Source organism: Dendrobates tinctorius, unplaced genomic scaffold (assembly GCF_039654945.1).
Source record: "Dendrobates tinctorius isolate UK_male_01 unplaced genomic scaffold, ASM3965494v1 ptg000136l, whole genome shotgun sequence".
NCBI lineage: Eukaryota > Metazoa > Chordata > Amphibia > Anura > Dendrobatidae > Dendrobates > Dendrobates tinctorius.
Genome location: NW_027361804.1, coordinates 6,037,981 through 6,057,685, shown reverse-complemented (window position 1 = coordinate 6,057,685; position 19,705 = coordinate 6,037,981). Strand labels below are relative to the sequence as shown.

The 19,705-nt window shown below is 47.5% G+C and overlaps 1 protein-coding gene across 1 annotated transcript; it reads right to left on the bottom strand.

Annotated features, from left to right (window-relative positions):
* Positions 1-288: 288 nt before the first annotated feature.
* On the bottom strand, positions 289-19,432 carry FKBP4 (FKBP prolyl isomerase 4). Its single transcript, XM_073544215.1, has 10 exons — positions 19,164-19,432; positions 9,232-9,376; positions 8,942-9,084; positions 6,365-6,485; positions 5,910-6,066; positions 5,736-5,826; positions 5,437-5,520; positions 1,375-1,560; positions 1,027-1,266; positions 289-756 (listed from the first exon to the last, which is right to left on the bottom strand). The coding sequence occupies exons 1-10, from the start codon at positions 19,254-19,256 to the stop codon at positions 661-663; spliced, it is 1,356 nt and encodes a 451-aa protein (XP_073400316.1). The 5' UTR covers positions 19,257-19,432; the 3' UTR covers positions 289-660.
* Positions 19,433-19,705: the final 273 nt, after the last annotated feature.

Sequence of the window (19,705 nt, the reverse complement as noted above, 5' to 3'; positions counted from 1 at the left end):
ACAGCAGAGGGCGCATTATTCCATATAACCACAGACCTATCCAGAGGAAGAGCGCCTGCGCCATCTGGTGTATGACAGGTGGAACTGCAGCAATACTGGAAGTAGCTAACTGCATCACCTAGTGGTCCTATGTGAGGTTGCAGCAAAAGGAAATAATCATTGACTTCCGAATTGGATGCAATGATGGGTGTAATTATGTGCGTGGGTGCAGTAAGCGGTCACTGTGTCACACCGACAGAAAATCAGGGGCTGAACTGGGGAAATATTTGGAACAAGGAGAAGCCCCTGTAATGCAGATAATTCTTTATTATTTACAGAAAAATCAACAAATTACAAAATAACTCACAAAAAAAAAAAAAAAACCCTAAAAGATCCGCGGCCTCAAGATTCAAGTCAGGTTAGGGGCTCCGCGGAACAAAGCGGGGCCCCAACATGGAGCCGATGCATGAATAGGATAAAAACATAGAATCTTGAGGGTGTAAAGAAACAACGTCCAACCCGAGAGCGCCCCCCCGGCAGTGCCTCGCTGTGTGAGCGGCCAGCGGGCACATAAATCCTGAGATATGAGTGAAGGCTGGAATGAAGAGAGTAGGGAGGCCGCTGCCGGACCCCCCCCACAATACAGTCTCCCCCCCCCCCCCCCCCGCGGTCGGGGATCTGCTACGCGTCCTTGGTGCCATTTCCTGTCGCTCCTGTTTCTTCGCTCATTTCCACGTCATCGGACGGTGGCGGCTCCTTTGGAAATTTTGCAGATTCCTGCAGTGAAAGAAATTAAGGAGCCGGTGAGTAGACGGTTAATACGGAGCAACTTTCTCTTTTTTTCCCCCCATTTCTATACCTCTGCTTGCTGACCTCACATTTGCGGGGTTTTTTTACCATTGCATCCAGCCTAGACAATGCTCTGTGAGCTAAATAAGCCACAGAGAAAAATGTATTTCCTGCGCTGAAACTTCGTTACACTGTATCAGTTTGGTGTGACTGCTCAGGTGGCAGAACTGCGATATGTATCCGGTCGGAGACGCTCACCTTCTCCTCTTGCTCCGCCATCCGCTGGAACATATTCGCATAGACCTTCTTCTCTCGCTGGTGCTGCTGCCGCATTCGCTGCTGGCACTGGGTGAGCTGTGCCCGCGCTGCCTTGTTCCCTGGGTACAGCTGGATCACCTTCATCAAGTCGTCCTTGGCCGGCTCCAGCTCGTTCACCCCCATGTACGCCTCCGCTCTGCGGAACAGGCCCTTCTCATTGTTGGTGTCGTAGTCCAGCGCCTGATGGAGGGGTGGGGAAGAAAGGGTTAAAACATCCAGAAACCCTTGTTAAAAAGGGTCATCAATTTTACAGAACTTTCCACTGATCTTCATGGCTCAGTTGCTCACCTTGTTGCAGTTCTCCAGGGCCAGCCGGTGCTCCCCCACCTTCAGGTAGCACGCCGCCAGGTTCAGAGAGGCCGCCAGCAGCAGAGATCTTGACTTTTCTGTCTCCTCCTTGGAGAGTCCGGACTCGTGCTCCAGCCACTGCATGATCTTCTTGTACTGGATGATCGCTTGGCGGTAGCGGCCGACCTGGTATAAAAAGTTTGTTTTGTGTCACCATTCTTGAGCCCACCTGCACCCCAATATACGTGGCATTGTTTGGGGTATTTATCTCCAAAGGTCAACCCGTCAATGGAGAGGTATTTGTTGGCGGAAGGAAGCACAGTCAAAAGAGTGCGGAGGCGTTAAAGAACTATTGGATTCAGGGTTAATGGATCTGTTTAAAATTGGGTGCAGTTTTCAGTTGAGTCTTGGCAAAGTAACGTGGTGTCTTGTGCATATTCGCCTACACCAGAGGTGAGGAAACTTTATTCTGCCATGGGCCATTTGGATATTCTTTACTATCATTCGGGGGCCATCCAAAATCAACTTGAAAATAACCCTGTTATATTTGGTCAAATAATTAACCCCCCCCCCCCCCCCCAATGTGACAGCTAGAACAGCTTCAATTTGCCAGGGCTAGAGCATATACATCGCGCAGGCGACGCCGGGGCAGGAGTACATATACATCACGCAGGAAATGCCAGGGCTAGAGCATATACATCACGCAGGAGATGCCGGGTCTAGAGCATATACATCACGCAGGAGACGCCAAGGGCAGGAGTATATATGCTTCATGCAGGAGATCCTGGGGCTGGCGTATATACATTACGCAGTATATGCTGGGGCTAGAGCATATACATCACGCAGGAGATGCCAGGACTATAGTATATACAGCTCTTGCAAAAATGAAGAGACCACTGCACAGTTTTATAAAAAATCCGCATCTCTCCATGTCTGACAGCCATTCCATTCCAGTGTCAGTTGAATTCCAACCAGAGTCCACCTCATTTTACTTAATGGGCTTCTGATTAGGTGATCACCTGAACCTTAATTAACGAAGAAAAGTATAAAAAACCCTGCTGTGGTGTTCACAATCCTCTTAGGACAAGCTGGATGTCAAAACAAGTGCTAGGAATATCCCAAAAGTAATAGGAATAAAAGATTAACTTTTAACCATTCCAAAGGAGTTGAAAAGAAAAGTCTTGAGCGAGAAAAATAAGGGCTCAATTCTGGCTTTACGAGCAGAGGGATACAGTGAGCGTCATGTTACCTCCATCCTTAAAATTTGTAAGACGGATTTCCATTACAACGAGGTCAAGCAGCAGACATTGGGGACAACAAAGCTACAGACCGGCAGAAGGCGAAAATGACTCTCCACCGACCGGGATGATAGTCATCTTATTCGAATGTCACTCAGCAACTGCAGGATGACATCAAGTCACCTACAAAAGGAATGGCAAATGGCGTCTGCTGTGAAGTGCACGGCAAGAACAGTTCATAACAGCTTCCTAGAGGCAGGGCTCAAATCATGTAAAGCTAGAAAAAAGCCTTTCATCAATGAGAAGCAAAGGAGAGCCAGGCTGAAGTTTGCCAAAGACCATAAGGATTGGACCATAGAGGACTGGAGTAAGGTAATCTTCTCTGATGAGTCTAATTTTCAGCTTTGCCCAACACCGGGTTGTCTAATGGTTAGACGGAGAACTGGAGAGGCGTACAAGCCATAGTGTCTTGCACCCACTGTGAAGTTTGGTGGAGGATCGGTGATGATCTGGGGATGCTTCAGCAAGGCCGGAATTGGGCAGGTTAATCTTTGTGACGGACATATGAATCAAGCCGCATACAAGGTTATCCTGGAGAAACAGCCGATTCCTTCTGCTCAGGCAATGTTCCCCAACTCTGAGGACAATGCTCCATGCCACACTGCTAGGTCATCAATGTGTGGATGAAGGACCACCACATCAAATCCCTGCCATGGCCGCCCAATCTGCAGACCTGAACCCCACTGAAAAAATCTGGAATGTAATCAGGAGGAAGATTGATAGTCTCAAGCCATCAAACAAAGAAGAACTGCTGACATGTGTGTACCAGGAGCGGCATAAGGTCCCCCAGAAGCCGTGAGAGAGACTGGTGGAAAGCAGCCAAGACGTAGGAAAGCCGGGATTAGCAATCATGGGGATTCCACAGAATATTGATTTCTGAACTCTTCCTGAGGTAAAACATTAGTATTGTTGTTTCTAAATGATTATGACCTTGTTTTCTTTGCATTATTTGAGGTCTGTAAGCACTGCTTTTTTTTTTTTTACCATTTCTCCTTTGCAGAAAAAAAAAAAAATTTATTGCTTGGAAATTAGGAGACATGTTGTCAGTTTATAGAATAAAAGCGCAATTTACATTTTACTCAAAAACTTAAAGAGAAAAATCAGACAAACTGAACATTTGGAAGTGGTCTCTTAATTTTTGCCAGAGCTGTGTATACTTCACGCAGGAGACGCCAGGGCTGGAGCATATACATTGTTAGCGTGGGTGGTCAGGAGCCGGAATCCCCAGGAGTGGACCCTCTGGGCCGTGGCACCGAGGGGCCCCGGGCGAGCTGCCAGGTGGAACCGACCCCTATACAGGGACCGTTAGGAGCAGGCCCAGGGGTTCGAGTACCACGGTAGCCGGTACCGAGAGGGGCGGCTCAGGATGGACTGGAGTAGGACAGTGGGACTGAAGTGTAGATGACAGAACAGGGCTGGAACACAGGAGACAGGAGTGGAGTAAGACAGTAGACTGGAACGTGGAGGAACTGAAGTGTAGATGACAGGACAGAGTTGGAACACAGGAGACAGGAATGGAGTAGGACGGCAGGACTGAACAGGATGGAACCGGAGGCCGGACTGGAGTAGGACGGCAGGACTGAACAGGATGGAACAGGAACACCGGAGGCCGGACTGGAGTAGGACGGCAGGACTGAACAGGATGGAACAGGAACACCGGAGGCAGGAGACGGAGGAAACAGGAACACTGGAGCAGGACTGAGAATAACTGTTAGAGAACACGGAAGACAGGCTGCGAGGCTGCTGCAGGAAACACTGAGGACGGCACCGAGAGGCTGTAGAGAGCACAGGAGGAAGCAGGGCCCAGTGTGCAAGGTAACACAACGATCAGGCGCCTCCCTCGGGGAAGCGGCCTGATATAGCCCCGTCTGGTCTGCCATTGGTCCGAAGGTGCTTCTGGGTCAGAGCACAGCCGGAGCACAAGAAGCAGCAGGGAGGCACGGCCGTGGCCTATGGTGCATGCGCATTGCATGCAGGGATGGCGTCGGCCGCGAGCCCGTCAGAGGTGACCGCCGTGGCCGTCGGGTGGAGAGAGGCTGCGGCGTGGGAGCGTAGGCCGGGTGAGTATGACGGAGCGGTGTAACATACATATACATCACGCAGGAGACACCGGGGCAGTATCATATACATCACACAAAAGACGCCAGGGCTGAAGTATATATGCTTCATGCCGGAGCATATACATTACGCAGTATATGCTGGGCCAAGAGATATACATCAGGCAGAAGACACCGGTACTGGAGCATATACATTACGCAGTATACCCTGGGGCTGGAGCATACAGTATATACTTCACACAGCAGATGCCAGGGCTGAAGTATATATACACTTTACAAAGATGCCGGGGCTGGAGCATATACATCATATAGGAGATGTTGAGGGCACATGCACCAAAGGAGGGGCTGGGGGCACAAACACCACAGGAGGGCCTGGGGCTGTTCCCATCAGTGAGACCTGACCTCCCCCCACAAAGTATCTCAGGAGACTGGAACTGGCCAGCATCAGGACATAATCCTTCATTGCCGGCATCCGTTTTGGCAACCCGAGCACTGTGGTCTCCAGGAATCTACCCAGGGGCCGGGGAAAAGGACATCGGGGACAGAGGTCTGATTGATTGGGGCAGGGTCAAAGTCTGTGAATATAGTTTGGTACTGGCAATAAGGAGGTACTTTCTCTTGGGCTGGTTGGGGCAGTCAGCAGAATTTTGAATGCAGCTCTGGGTGTGACTGCAGTAAAGGACGTATGGAATGTGTGTTAGACGGACCTTGAAGTATTGTGTTCCTCGCTCCTTCACCAGCACCCCCTGCTCCAGCTTCTCCTCGGAGTTCATCTCCCAAGATTCCTTGGCCTGAGGAAGAGAAGTGTATCATGAATAAACATGGCTGCTTTCACTTAAAACAGCGCCACCCTGCCTGCAGGTTGTGTCTGGTATTGCAGCTCAGCTCCATAGAAGTGAATGTGCCTTCAATACCACACACAACCTGTACACGAGAGCAGCGCTGTTTTGTTTCTCCTACACCGCCCCTTTATTTCTAAGGTCACCCCCCAGGATTATATACCAACCTTTTCAAAGCTCTTAAGTTTGACTTCATATTGAATCTCCGCATCGGGTGGGACGAGAAACGGTTCATAACCGACACTGCCGAAACCATACCTAGAGACCAACAGCGGCATAAAGCAAAAATGCTGCAAAACCGTGCGTTACTTTATGGCTACTGGCCCTTTAAATCCACTCACTTAGGCTTCAGATACAGCACGGCCTCCTCTCCCTTCTCCATTTGTTGCAGTGCAGTCTCCACACCCGGGGGGATACCAAGACCCTCACCCTCTCCAACTTCGAACCGCAGGTCTCGTTCATCAAATACACGTCCATTGTGAGACCCCTGAAGATTCACTATAATGTGACAAAGCAGTGCGGAAACCATCAGCAAGCAGGTCTATTGCTATATGGTTATCATTGATGTCCATGTTGATGATCTCCTGGTTGTAGTCTCTGGTCACTATACATTGCTCACCTACTTGAGCCCCTCAAACCATCCAGCCGGTGGGCACCAAGCCTTACAGGCAGTGGTTTTATAACCATGTAAAAAAAAAAAAAAAAATCTACTTTTACTAAAAGGAAACCATCATCAGGCAGATATATAACCTACTTGCTGGCGGTTTCCACATATGGACGGTCCGCGGGTACTCACATTCTACCACTGCGCCCTCGTTGGGTTTGGAGTATCCTTCGCCCTTCACTCTGATCCTCCGGATGATTCCTCCATCTTCTTCTGCGGACAGATCTTCACCTTGGAAATCGAAAAGTTCGATCTGTGAGCAAAAAAAAAAAAAAAAAAAGAGCAAAAGGGCGTGTAAACTTCTGCAGTGAGGCCCCTCCTCCCAACGCACTATTCTACCAGGAGGCTGGTATTATCCTCTCCCCTGCCATAGACCACCAGGGAGGCTGGCATTATCCTCTCCCCTGCCATAGACCACCAGGGAGGCTGGCATTATCCTCTGCCCTGCCATAGACCACCAGGGAGGCTGGAACCATCCTCTCCTCTGCCATAGACGACCAGGAATGCTGGAATTATCCTCTCCCCTGCCATAGACCACCAGGAATGCTGGCATTGTCCTCTCCCCTGCCATAGACCACCAGGAAGGCTGGCAATATCCTCTCCCCTGCCACAGATCACCAGAGGCTGGCATTGTCCTCTCCCCTGCCCTAGACCACCAGGGATGCTGGCATTATCCTCTCCTCTGCCATAGACCACCAGGGATGCTGGCATTATCCTTTCCCCTGTCATAGACGACCAGGGATGCTGGCATTATCCTCTCCTCTGCCATAGACAACCAGGGATGCTGGCATTGTCCTCTCCCCTGCCATAGACCACCAGGGAGGCTGGAACTATCCTCTCCCCTGCCACAGATCACCAGAGGCTGGCATTGTCCTCTCCCCTGCCCTAGACCACCAGGGATGCTGGCATTATCCTCTCCCCTGCCCTAGACGACCAGGGATGCTGGCATTATCCTCTCCTCTGCAATAGACAACCAGGGATGCTGGCATTATCCTTTCCCCTGCCCTATACCACCAGGGAGGCTGGTATTATCCTCTCTCCTGTTCTAGACCACCAGGGAGGCTGGAACTATCCTCTCCCCTGCCATAGACCACCAGGGAGGCTGGAACTATCCTCTCCCCTGCCATAGACCACCAGGGAGGCTGGCAATATCCTCTCCCCTGCCATAGACAACCAGGGAGGCTGGAATTATCCTCTCCCCTGCCATAGACGACCAGGGACGCTGGCATTATCCTCACCCCTGCCATAGACCACCAGGAATGCTGGCATTATCCTCTACCCTGCCATAGACGACCAGGGAGGCTGGAACTATCCTCTCCCCTGCCATAGACCACCAGGGAGGCTGGCAATATCCTCTCCCCTGCCATAGACGACCAGGGAGGCTGGCAATATCCTCTCCCCTGCCATAGACGACCAGGGACGCTGGAATTATCCTCTCCCCTGCCATAGACGACCAGGGACGCTGGCATTATCCTCACCCCTGCCATAGACAACCAGGAATGCTGGCATTATCCTCTACCCTGCCATAGACGACCAGGGAGGCTGGAACTATCCTCTCCCCTGCCATAGACCACCAGGGAGGCTGGCAATATCCTCTCCCCTACTATAGACCACCAGGGAGGCTGGCATTATCCTCTCCCCTGCCATAGACCACCAGGGAGGCTGGAATTATCCTCTCCCCTGCCATAGACCACCAGGGAGGCTGGAATTATCCTCTCCCCTGCCATAGACCACCAGGGAGGCTGGCATTATCCTCTCCCCTGCCATAGACCACCAGGGAGGCTGGAACTATCATCTCCCCTGCCATAGACCACCAGGGAGGCTGGAATTATCCTCTCCCCTGCCATAGACCACCAGGGAGGCAGGAACTATCCTCTCCCCTGCCATAGACCACCAGGGAGGCTGGCATTATCCTCTCCCCTGCCATAGACGACCAGGAATGATGGCATTATCCTCTCCTCTGCCATAGACCACCAGGAAGGCTGGCAATATCCTTTCCCCTGCCATAGACCACCAGGGAGGCTGGAACTATCCTCTCCCCTGCCATAGACCACCAGGGAGGCTGGCATTATCCTCTCCCCTGCCATAGACCACCAGGAATGCTGGCATTATTCTCTCCCCTGCCATAGACCACCAGGGAGGCTGGCATTATCCTCTCCCCTGCCATAGACCACCAGGAATGCTGGCATTATTCTCTCCCCTGCCATAGACCACCAGGGAGGCTGGAACTATCCTCTCCCCTGCCATAGACCACCAGGGATGCTGGAATTATCCTCTCCCCTGCCATAGACCACCAGGAATGATGGCATTATCCTCTCCTCTGCCATAGACCACCAGGAAGGCTGGCAATATCCTTTCCCCTGCCATAGACCACCAGGAAGGCTGGCATTATCCTCTCCCCTGCCACAGATCACCAGAGGCTGGCATTATCCTCTCCCCTGCCACAGATCACCAGAGGCTGGCATTGTCCTCTCCCCTGCCCTAGACCACCAGGGATGCTGGCATTATCCTCTCCTCTGCCATAGACAACCAGGGATGCTGGCATTATCCTTTCCCCTGCCCTATACCACCAGGGAGGCTGGTATTATCCTCTCTCCTGTTCTAGACCACCAGGGAGGCTGGCATTATCCTTTCCCCTGCCCGAGACCACCAGGGAGGCTGGTATTATCCTCTCTCCTGCCCTAGACCACCAGGGAACAACCATCTCACCTCAAATATGAGCACAGAATTAGGGGGTATTTTGGGGGGACTTCCAGACGCCCCGTACGCATACTCAGGCTTACAGGTCACGGTGCAGAGCTCCCCAGTTGTCATAGTGGCCACAGCAATGTCCCAGGACCTTATCACCTGCCCTAGGGGAAAATGAGGAAAACACATCAGATCTCATGTCTGTGGGGTTATGTGTATGCTGAACAGCAGGGGGCGCTGTCACATATTGCGGAGCAGGTGGTGGGCATTATTAGCCACTAGGTGGCGCCTCTCTGTCCTGCAGATCGCACCTTTCCCCAGGTCAAAGGTAAACCTGTCCTTTCGGTCTCTGCTGGAGTCAAACTTTGTCCCATCGAGCAGCCACCCCGTGTAGTGGACACTGACTTTGTCGCCAATCATCGGCCTCTCATCTCTGATGCCCTCTCTTTTGATTATCTGTGGAAGGAATAAAAACAAATATTAAAAAAAACAAAAAAAACCCGAGACCATGAGTCACCATCAATTATGGCAGAAAATGTCTGTTCCTAAAACGAGTCACAGCTGAGGGTTTGTTACAGTTGTGTCCAGTGACCACAGATCTCTTCTGTCCTGCGTGTTACAATGTGTCACAGGTTTGATCTAAACTCAGCATTTCTATATAGAAAGTCAGAAACGATCGAAAAAGGCCGACCCGTGTGACTCCCTGCTGGGAAATGTAGTTCACCAGCAGAATAGTGAGCGCAGCTCTGGGGTATAATACAGGATGTAACTCAGGATCAGTAATGTAATGTATGTACACAGTGACTGCACCAGCAGAATATTGAGTGCAGCTCTGGAGTATAATACAGGATGTAACTCAGGATCAGTAATGTAATGTATGTACACAGTGACTGCACCAGCTGAATAGTGAGTGCAGCTCTGGAGTATAATACAGGATGTAACTCAGGATCAGTAATGTAATGTATGTACACAGTGACTGCACCAGCAGAATAGTGAGTGCAGCTCTGGGGTATAATACAGGATGTAACTCAGGATCAGTAATGTAATGTATGTACATAGTGACTGCACCAGCAGAATAGTGAGTGCAGCTCTGGGGTATAATACAGGATGTAACTCAGGATTAGTAATGTATGTACACAGTGACTGCACCAGCAGAATAGTGAGTGCAGCTCTGGAGTATAATAAAGGATGTAGCTCAGGATCAGTAATGTATGTACACAGTGACTGCACCAGCAGAATAGTGAGTGCAGCTCTGGAGTATAATACAGGATGTAGCTCAGGATCAGTAATGTAATGTATGTACACAGTGACTGCACCAGCAGAATAGTGAGTGCAGCTCTGGAGTATAATACAGGATGTAGCTCAGGTTCAGTAATGTAATGTATGTTCACAGTGACTGCACCAGCAGAATAGTGAGTGCAGCTCTGAGGTATAATACAGGATGTAACTCAGGATATGTAATGTATATACACAGTGACTGCACCAGCAGAATAGTGAGTGCAGCTCTGGAGTATAATACAGGATGTAACTCAGGATCAGTAATGTATGTTCACAGTGACTGCACCAGCAGAATAGTGAGTGCAGCTCTGGGGTATAATACAGGATGTAACTCAGGATATGTAATGTATATACACAGTGACTGCACCAGCAGAATAGTGAGTGCAGCTCTGGAGTATAATACAGGATGTAACTCAGGATCAGTAATGTATGTTCACAGTGACTGTACCAGCAGAATAGTGATTGCAGCTCTGGGGTATAATACAGGATGTAACTCAGGATCAGTAATGTAATGTATGTACACAGTGACAGCACCAGCAGAGTAGTGAGCGCAGCTCTGGAGTATAATACAGGATGTAACTCAGGATCAGTAATGTAATGTATGTTCACAGTGACTGCACCAGCAGAATAGTGAGCGCAGCTCTGGAGTATAATACAGAATGTAACTCAGGATCAGTAATGTAATGTATTTACACAGTGACTGCACCAGCAGAATAGTGAGTGCAGCTCTGGAGTATAATACAGGATGTAACTCAGGATCAGTAATGTAATGTATGTACACAGTGACTGCACCAGCAGAATAGTGAGTGCAGCTCTGGAGTATAATACAGGGTGTAACTCAGGATCAGTAATGTAATGTACACAGTGACAGCACCAGCAGAATAGTGAGTGCAGCTCTGGAGTATAATACAGGATGTAACACAGGATCAGTAATGTAATGTATGTACACAGTGACTGCACAGCAGAATAGTGAGTGCAGCTCTGGGGTATAATACAGGATGTAACTCGGGATCAGTAATGTATGTACACAGTTACTGCACCAGCAGAATAGTGAGTGCAGCTCTGGGGTATAATACAGGATGTAACTTAGGATCAGTAATGTAATGTATGTTCACAGTGACTGCACCAGCAGAATAGTGAGTGCAGCTCTGGATTATAATACAGGATGTAACTCAGGATCAGTAATGTATGTACACAGTGACTGCACCAGCAGAATAGTGAGTGCAGCTCTGGATTATAATACAGGAGGTAACTCAGGGTCAGTAATGTAATGTATGTACACAGTTACTGCACCAGCAGAATAGTGAGTGCAGCTCTGGGGTATAATACAGGATGTAACTCAGGATCAGTAATGTAATGTATGTTCACAGTGACTGCACCAGCAGAATAGTGAGTGCAGCCCTGGATTATAATACAGGAGGTAACTCAGGGTCAGTAATGTAATGTATGTACACAGTTAATGCACCAGCAGAATAGTGAGTGCAGCTCTGGGGTATAATACAGGATGTAACTTAGGATCAGTAATGTAATGTATGTTCACAGTGACTGCACCAGCAGAATAGTGAGTGCAGCTCTGGGGTATAATACAGGATGTAACTGAGGATCAGTAATGTACTGTATGTACACAGTGACTGCACCAGCAGGATAGTGAGTGCAGCTCTGGGGTATAATACAGGATGTAACTCAGGATCAGTAATGTAATGTATGTACACAGTGACTGCACCAGCAGAATAGTGAGTGCAGCTCAGGAGTATAATACAGGATGTGACTCAGGATCAGTAATGTAATGTATGTACACAGTGACTGCACCAGCAGAATAGTGAGTGCAGCTCTGGGGTATAATACAGGATGTAACTCAGGATCAGTAATGTACTGTATGTACACAGTGACTGCACCAGCAGAATAGTGAGTGCAGCTCTGGGGTATAATACAGGATGTAACTCAGGATCAGTAATGTAATGTATGTACACAATGACTGCACCAGCAGAATAGTGAGTGCAGCTCTGGAGTATAATACAGGATGTAACTCAGGATCAGTAATGTAATGTATGTACACAGTGACTGCACCAGCAGAATAGTGAGTGCAGCTCTGGGGTATAATACAGGATGTAACTCAGGATCAGTAATGTAATGTATGTACACAGTGAGTGCACCAGCAGATTAGTGAGTGCAGCTCTGGGGTATAATACAGGATGTAACTCAGGATCAGTAATGTATGTACACAGTTACTGCACCAGCAGAATAGTGAGTGCAGCTCTGGGGTATAATACAGGATGTAACTCAGGATCAGTAATGTAGTGTATGTACACAGTGACTGTACCAGCAGAATAGTGAGTGCAGCTCTGGATTATAATACAGGAGGTAACTCAGGATCAGTAATGTATGTACACAGTTACTGCACCAGCAGAATAGTGAGTGCAGCTCTGGGGTATAATACAGGATGTAACTCAGGATCAGTAATGTAGTGTATGTACACAGTGACTGCACCAGCAGAATAGTGAGTGCAGCTCTGGGGTATAATACAGGATGTAACTCAGGATCAGTAATGTATGTAAACAGTGACTGTACCAGCAGAATAGTGAGTGCAGCTCTGGGGTATAATACAGGATGTAACTCAGGATCAATAATGTATGTACACAGTTACTGCACCAGCAGAATAGTGAGTGCAGCTCTGGGGTATAATACAGGATGCAACTCAGGATCAGTAATGTAATGTATGTACACAGTGACTACACCAGCAGAATAGTGAGTGCAGCTCTGGAGTATAATACAGGATGTAGCTCAGGATCAGTAATGTAATGTATGTACACAGTGACTGCACCAGAAGAATAGTGAGTGCAGCTCTGGGGTATAATACAGGATGTAACTCAGGATCAGTAATGTAATGTATGTACACAGTGACTGCACCAGCAGAATAGTGAGTGCAGCTCTGGGGTATAATACAGGATGTAACTCAGGATCAGTAATGTAATGTATGTACACAGTGACTGCACCAGCAGAATAGTGAGTGCAGCTCTGGGGTATAATACAGGATGTAACTCAGGATTAGTAATGTATGTACACAGTGACTGCACCAGCAGAATAGTGAGTGCAGCTCTGGAGTATAATACAGGATGTAGCTCAGGATCAGTAATGTATGTACACAGTGACTGCACCAGCAGAATAGTGAGTGCAGCTCTGGAGTATAATACAGGATGTAGCTCAGGATCAGTAATGTAATGTATGTACACAGTGACTGCACCAGCAGAATAGTGAGTGCAGCTCTGGAGTATAATACAGGATGTAGCTCAGGTTCAGTAATGTGATGTATGTACACAGTGACTGCACCAGCAGAATAGTGAGTGCAGCTCTGAGGTATAATACGGGATGTAACTCAGGATTAGTAATGTATGTACACAGTGACTGCACCAGCAGAATAGTGAGTGCAGCTCTGGAGTATAATACAGGATGTAACTCAGGATCAGTAATGTAATGTATGTTCACAGTGACTGCACCAGCAGAATAGTGAGTGCAGCTCTGAGGTATAATACAGGATGTAACTCAGGATCAGTAATGTATGTACACAGTGACTGCACCAGCAGAATAGTGAGTGCAGCTCTGGGGTATAATACAGGATGTAACTCAGGATATGTAATGTATATACACAGTGACTGCACCAGCAGAATAGTGAGTGCAGCTCTGGAGTATAATACAGGATGTAGCTCAGGATCAGTAATGTATGTACACAGTGACTGCACCAGCAGAATAGTGAGTGCAGCTCTGGAGTATAATACAGGATGTAGCTCAGGATCAGTAATGTATGTTCACAGTGACTGCACCAGCAGAATAGTGAGTGCAGCCCTGGATTATAATACAGGAGGTAACTCAGGGTCAGTAATGTAATGTATGTACACAGTTACTGCACCAGCAGAATAGTGAGTGCAGCTCTGGGGTATAATACAGGATGTAACTTAGGATCAGTAATGTAATGTATGTTCACAGTGACTGCACCAGCAGAATAGTGAGTGCAGCTCTGGGGTATAATACAGGATGTAACTCAAGATCAGTAATGTACTGTATGTACACAGTGACTGCACCAGCAGAATAGTGAGTGCAGCTCTGGGGTATAATACAGGATGTAACTCAGGATCAGTAATGTAATGTATGTACACAGTGACTGCACCAGCAGAATAGTGAGTGCAGCTCTGGGGTATAATACAGGATGTAACTCAGGATCAGTAATGTACTGTATGTACACAGTGACTGCACCAGCAGAATAGTGAGTGCAGCTCTGGGGTATAATACAGGATGTAACTCAGGATCAGTAATGTAATGTATGTACACAGTGACTGCACCAGCAGAATAGTGAGTGCAGCTCTGGAGTATAATACAGGATGTAACTCAGGATCAGTAATGTAATGTATGTACACAGTGACTGCACCAGCAGAATAGTGAGTGCAGCTCTGGGGTATAATACAGGATGTAACTCAGGATCAGTAATGTAATGTATGTACACAGTGAGTGCACCAGCAGATTAGTGAGTGCAGCTCTGGGGTATAATACAGGATGTAACTCAGGATCAGTAATGTATGTACACAGTGACTGCACCAGCAGAATAGTGAGTGCAGCTCTGGGGTATAATACAGGATGTAACTTAGGATCAGTAATGTAATATATGTTCACAGTGACTGCACCAGCAGAATAGTGAGTGCAGCTCTGGATTATAATACAGGAGGTAACTCAGGATCAGTAATGTAATGTATGTACACAGTGACTGCACCAGCAGAATAGTGAGTGCAGCTCTGGAGTATAATACAGGATGTAACTCAGGATCAGTAATGTAATGTATGTACACAGTGACTGCACAGCAGAATAGTGAGTGCAGCTCTGGGGTATAATACAGGATGTAACTCAGGATCAGTAATGTAATGTATGTTCACAGTGACTGCACCAGCAGAATAGTGAGTGCAGCCCTGGATTATAATACAGGAGGTAACTCAGGGTCAGTAATGTAATGTATGTTCACAGTGACTGCACCAGCAGAATAGTGAGTGCAGCCCTGGATTATAATACAGGAGGTAACTCAGGGTCAGTAATGTAATGTATGTTCACAGTGACTGCACCAGCAGAATAGTGAGTGCAGCTCTGGGGTATAATACAGGATGTAACTCAGGATCAGTAATGTACTGTATGTACACAGTGACTGCACCAGCAGAATAGTGAGTGCAGCTCTGGGGTATAATACAGGATGTAACTCAGGATCAGTAATGTAATGTATGTACACAGTGACTGCACCAGCAGAATAGTGAGTGCAGCTCTGGGGTATAATACAGGATGTAACTCAGGATCAGTAATGTACTGTATGTACACAGTGACTGCACCAGCAGAATAGTGAGTGCAGCTCTGGGGTATAATACAGGATGTAACTCAGGATCAGTAATGTAATGTATGTACACAGTGACTGCACCAGCAGAATAGTGAGTGCAGCTCTGGAGTATAATACAGGATGTAACTCAGGATCAGTAATGTAATGTATGTACACAGTGACTGCACCAGCAGAATAGTGAGTGCAGCTCTGGGGTATAATACAGGATGTAACTCAGGATCAGTAATGTAATGTATGTACACAGTGACTGCACCAGCAGAATAGTGAGTGCAGCTCTGGGGTATAATACAGGATGTAACTCAGGATCAGTAATGTAATGTATGTACACAGTGACTGCACCAGCAGAATAGTGAGTGCAGCTCAGGAGTATAATACAGGATGTAACTCAGGATCAGTAATGTAATGTATGTACACAGTGACTGCACCAGCAGAATAGTGAGTGCAGCTCTGGATTATAATACAGGAGGTAACTCAGGATCAGTAATGTAATGTATGTACACAGTGACTGCACTAGCAGAATAGTGAGTGCAGCTCTGGAGTATAATACAGGATGTAACTCAGGATCAGTAATGTAATGTATGTACACAGTGACTGCACAGCAGAATAGTGAGTGCAGCTCTGGGGTATAATACAGGATGTAACTCAGGATCAGTAATGTATGTTCACAGTGACTGCACCAGCAGAATAGTGAGTGCAGCCCTGGATTATAATACAGGAGGTAACTCAGGGTCAGTAATGTAATGTATGTTCACAGTGACTGCACCAGCAGAATAGTGAGTGCAGCCCTGGATTATAATACAGGAGGTAACTCAGGGTCAGTAATGTAATGTATGTTCACAGTGACTGCACCAGCAGAATAGTGAGTGCAGCTCTGGGGTATAATACAGGATGTAACTCAGGATCAGTAATGTACTGTATGTACACAGTGACTGCACCAGCAGAATAGTGAGTGCAGCTCTGGGGTATAATACAGGATGTAACTCAGGATCAGTAATGTAATGTATGTACACAGTGACTGCACCAGCAGAATAGTGAGTGCAGCTCAGGAGTATAATACAGGATGTAACTCAGGATCAGTAATGTAATGTATGTACACAGTGACTGCACCAGCAGAATAGTGAGTGCAGCTCTGGAGTATAATACAGGATGTAACTCAGGATCAGTAATGTAATGTATGCACACAGTGACTGCACCAGCAGAATAGTGAGTGCAGCTCTGGAGTATAATACAGGATGTAACTCAGGATCAGTAATGTAATGTGTGTACACAGTGACTACACCAGCAGAATAGTGAGTGCAGCTCTGGGGTATAATACAGGATGTAACTCAGGATCAGTAATGTAATGTATGTACACAGTGACTGCACCAGCAGAATAGTGAGTGCAGCTCTGGGGTATAATACAGGATCAGTAATGTAATGTATGTACACAGTGACTGTACCAGCAGAATAGTGAGTGCAGCTCTGGAGTATAATACAGGATGTAACTCAGGATCAGTAATGTAATGTATGTACACAGTGACTACACCAGCAGAATAGTGAGTGCAGCTCTGGAGTATAATACAGGATGTAACTCAGGATCAGTAATGTAATGTATGTACACAGTGACTGCACCCGCAGAATAGTGAGTGCAGCTCTGGGGTATAATACAGGATGTAACTCAGGATCAGTAATGTAATGTATGTACACAGTGACTGCACCCGCAGAATAGTGAGTGCAGCTCTGGAGTATAATACAGGATGTAACTCAGGATCAGTAATGTAATGTATGTACACAGTGACTGCACCAGCAGAATAGTGAGTGCAGCTCTGGGGTATAATACAGGATGTAACTCAGGATCAGTAATGTAATGTATGTACCCTGTGTTTGCACCAGCAGAATAGTGAGTGCAGCTCTGGAGTACAATACAGGAGGTAACTCAGGATCAGTAATGTAATGTATGTACACAGTGACTGCACCAGCAGAATAGTGAGCGCAGCTCTGGGGTATAATACAGGATCAGTAATGTAATGTATGTACACAGTGACTGCACCAGCAGAATAGTGAGTGCAGCTCTGGAGTATAATACAGGATGTAACTCAGGATCAGTAATGTAATGTATGTACACAGTGACTGCACCAGCAGAATAGTGAGCGCAGCTCTGGGGTATAATACAGGATCAGTAATGTAATGTATGTACACAGTGACTGCACCAGCAGAATAGTGAGTGCAGCTCTGGAGTATAATACAGGATGTAACTCAGGATCAGTAATGTAATGTATGTACACAGTGACTGCACCAGCAGAATAGTGAGCACAGCTCTGGGGTATAATACAGGATGTAACTCAGGATCAGTAATGTAATGTATGTACACAGTGACTGCACCAGCAGAATAGTGAGTGCAGCTCTGGGGTATAATACAGGATGTAACTCAGGATCAGTAATGTAATGTATGTACACAGTGACTGCACCAGCAGAATAGTGAGCACAGCTCTGGGGTATAATACAGGATGTAACTCAGGATCAGTAATGTAATGTATGTACACAGTGACTGCACCAGCAGAATAGTGAGCACAGCTCTGGGGTATAATACAGGATGTAACTCAGGATCAGTAATGTAATGTATGTACACAGTGACTGCACCAGCAGAATAGTGAGTGCAGCTCTGAGGTATAATACAGGATGTAACTCAGGATCAGTAATGTAATGTATGTACACAGTGACTGCACCAGCAGAATAGTGAGCACAGCTCTGGGGTATAATACAGGATGTAACTCAGGATCAGTAATGTAATGTATGTACACAGTGACTGCACCAGCAGAATAGTGAGTGCAGCTCTGGGGTATAATACAGGATGTAACTCAGGATCAGTAATGTAATGTATGTACACAGTGACTGCACCAGCAGAATAGTGAGTGCAGCTCTGAGGTATAATACAGGATGTAACTCAGGATCAGTAATGTAATGTATGTACACAGTGACTGCACCAGCAGAATAGTGAGTGCAGCTCTGGAGTATAATACAGGATGTAACTCAGGATCAGTAATGTAATGTATGTACACAGTGACTGCACCAGCAGAATAGTGAGTGCAGCTCTGAGGTATAATACAGGATGTAACTCAGGATCAGTAATGTAATGTATGTACACAGTGACTGCACCAGCAGAATAGTGAGTGCAGCTCTGGAGTATAATACAGGATGTAACTCAGGATCAGTAATGTAATGTATGTACACAGTGACTGCACCAGCAGAATAGTGAGTGCAGCTCTGGAGTATAATACAGGATGTAACTCAGGATCAGTAATGTAATGTATGTACACAGTGACTGCACCAGCAGAATAGTGAGTGCAGCTCTGGGGTATAATACAGGATCAGTAATGTATGAGGTTTAGGTATGTGGTCAGTATTTGTAGATGATCATGGTGGGTGATAATAGTTTTCGTGGTTATGTTACATGATTGTTCCTCTCCTGATTTCGGGGTACACATTGTGACTGCTGTGACTGAGGAGGAGACGGTCGGGGGTCTCCTGCACCCTCAGACATTGGGATCGGCCATAAGCAGCATTGTGTAATGTCCGGCAGGGACCCCATTACTGCCATCCATGAGGCCGGCGCCCACTTACCTTCAGGATCCCCTTGTCCCCTTTGGGGCTGATGTCGATCTCCTCCGCGCCGGTGTCCGGGACTTCCCGCTCCTGCATGTCCTCTGCTGTCATAGTGCACAAGCCTGGGAAGAACTCGAGGCACCGCCGTGTATCCGGACCTGCAGGCCACAGCGCCCCCTGGCGGTCACCGCCCCCAGCGCTGGCAGCAAGGAAGAGGCGGAGGACACTGCCAGACCTGCTAGAAACTTCCACTGGGGAGAGGAGGAGCCTATGGCTGTGACATCATGAAGAGGCGGGGCCACAGCCAGACCCCTCCCCCTTGATGAGACATTGTATCCAGTAACAATCTTGTAGCCATGACACTGATTAATGCAGCGCTGCAGACAATCAAAGTAACCAATGTACACAGTGAGAGAGAGACGGACGGAGACGGAGACGGAGACGGAGAACTGTAATGTCGGACCGGAGGAGACGATCGCTCCGCTCCAAGCAACCCCCACAGCCCGTTCTCACATCCCGTCACCCAGCTTTCCCAAGCACCTGATAGTCGCTATTCTCGA

What these genes read in the sequence shown, in the direction of transcription:
- FKBP4 (XM_073544215.1), bottom strand. Translation starts at nt 19,256, where the DNA reads ATGACAGCAGAGGACATGCAGGAGCGGGAAGTCCCGGACACCGGCGCG. An exon ending in GGGACAAGGGGATCCTGAAG is followed by an intron (nt 9,377 to 19,163) that starts GTAAGTGGGCGC and finishes TTCCTTCCACAG; the next exon opens with ATAATCAAAAGAGAGGGCAT. An exon ending in GAGGAACACAATACTTCAAG is followed by an intron (nt 1,561 to 5,436) that starts GTCCGTCTAACA and finishes TTTTTATACCAG; the next exon opens with GTCGGCCGCTACCGCCAAGC.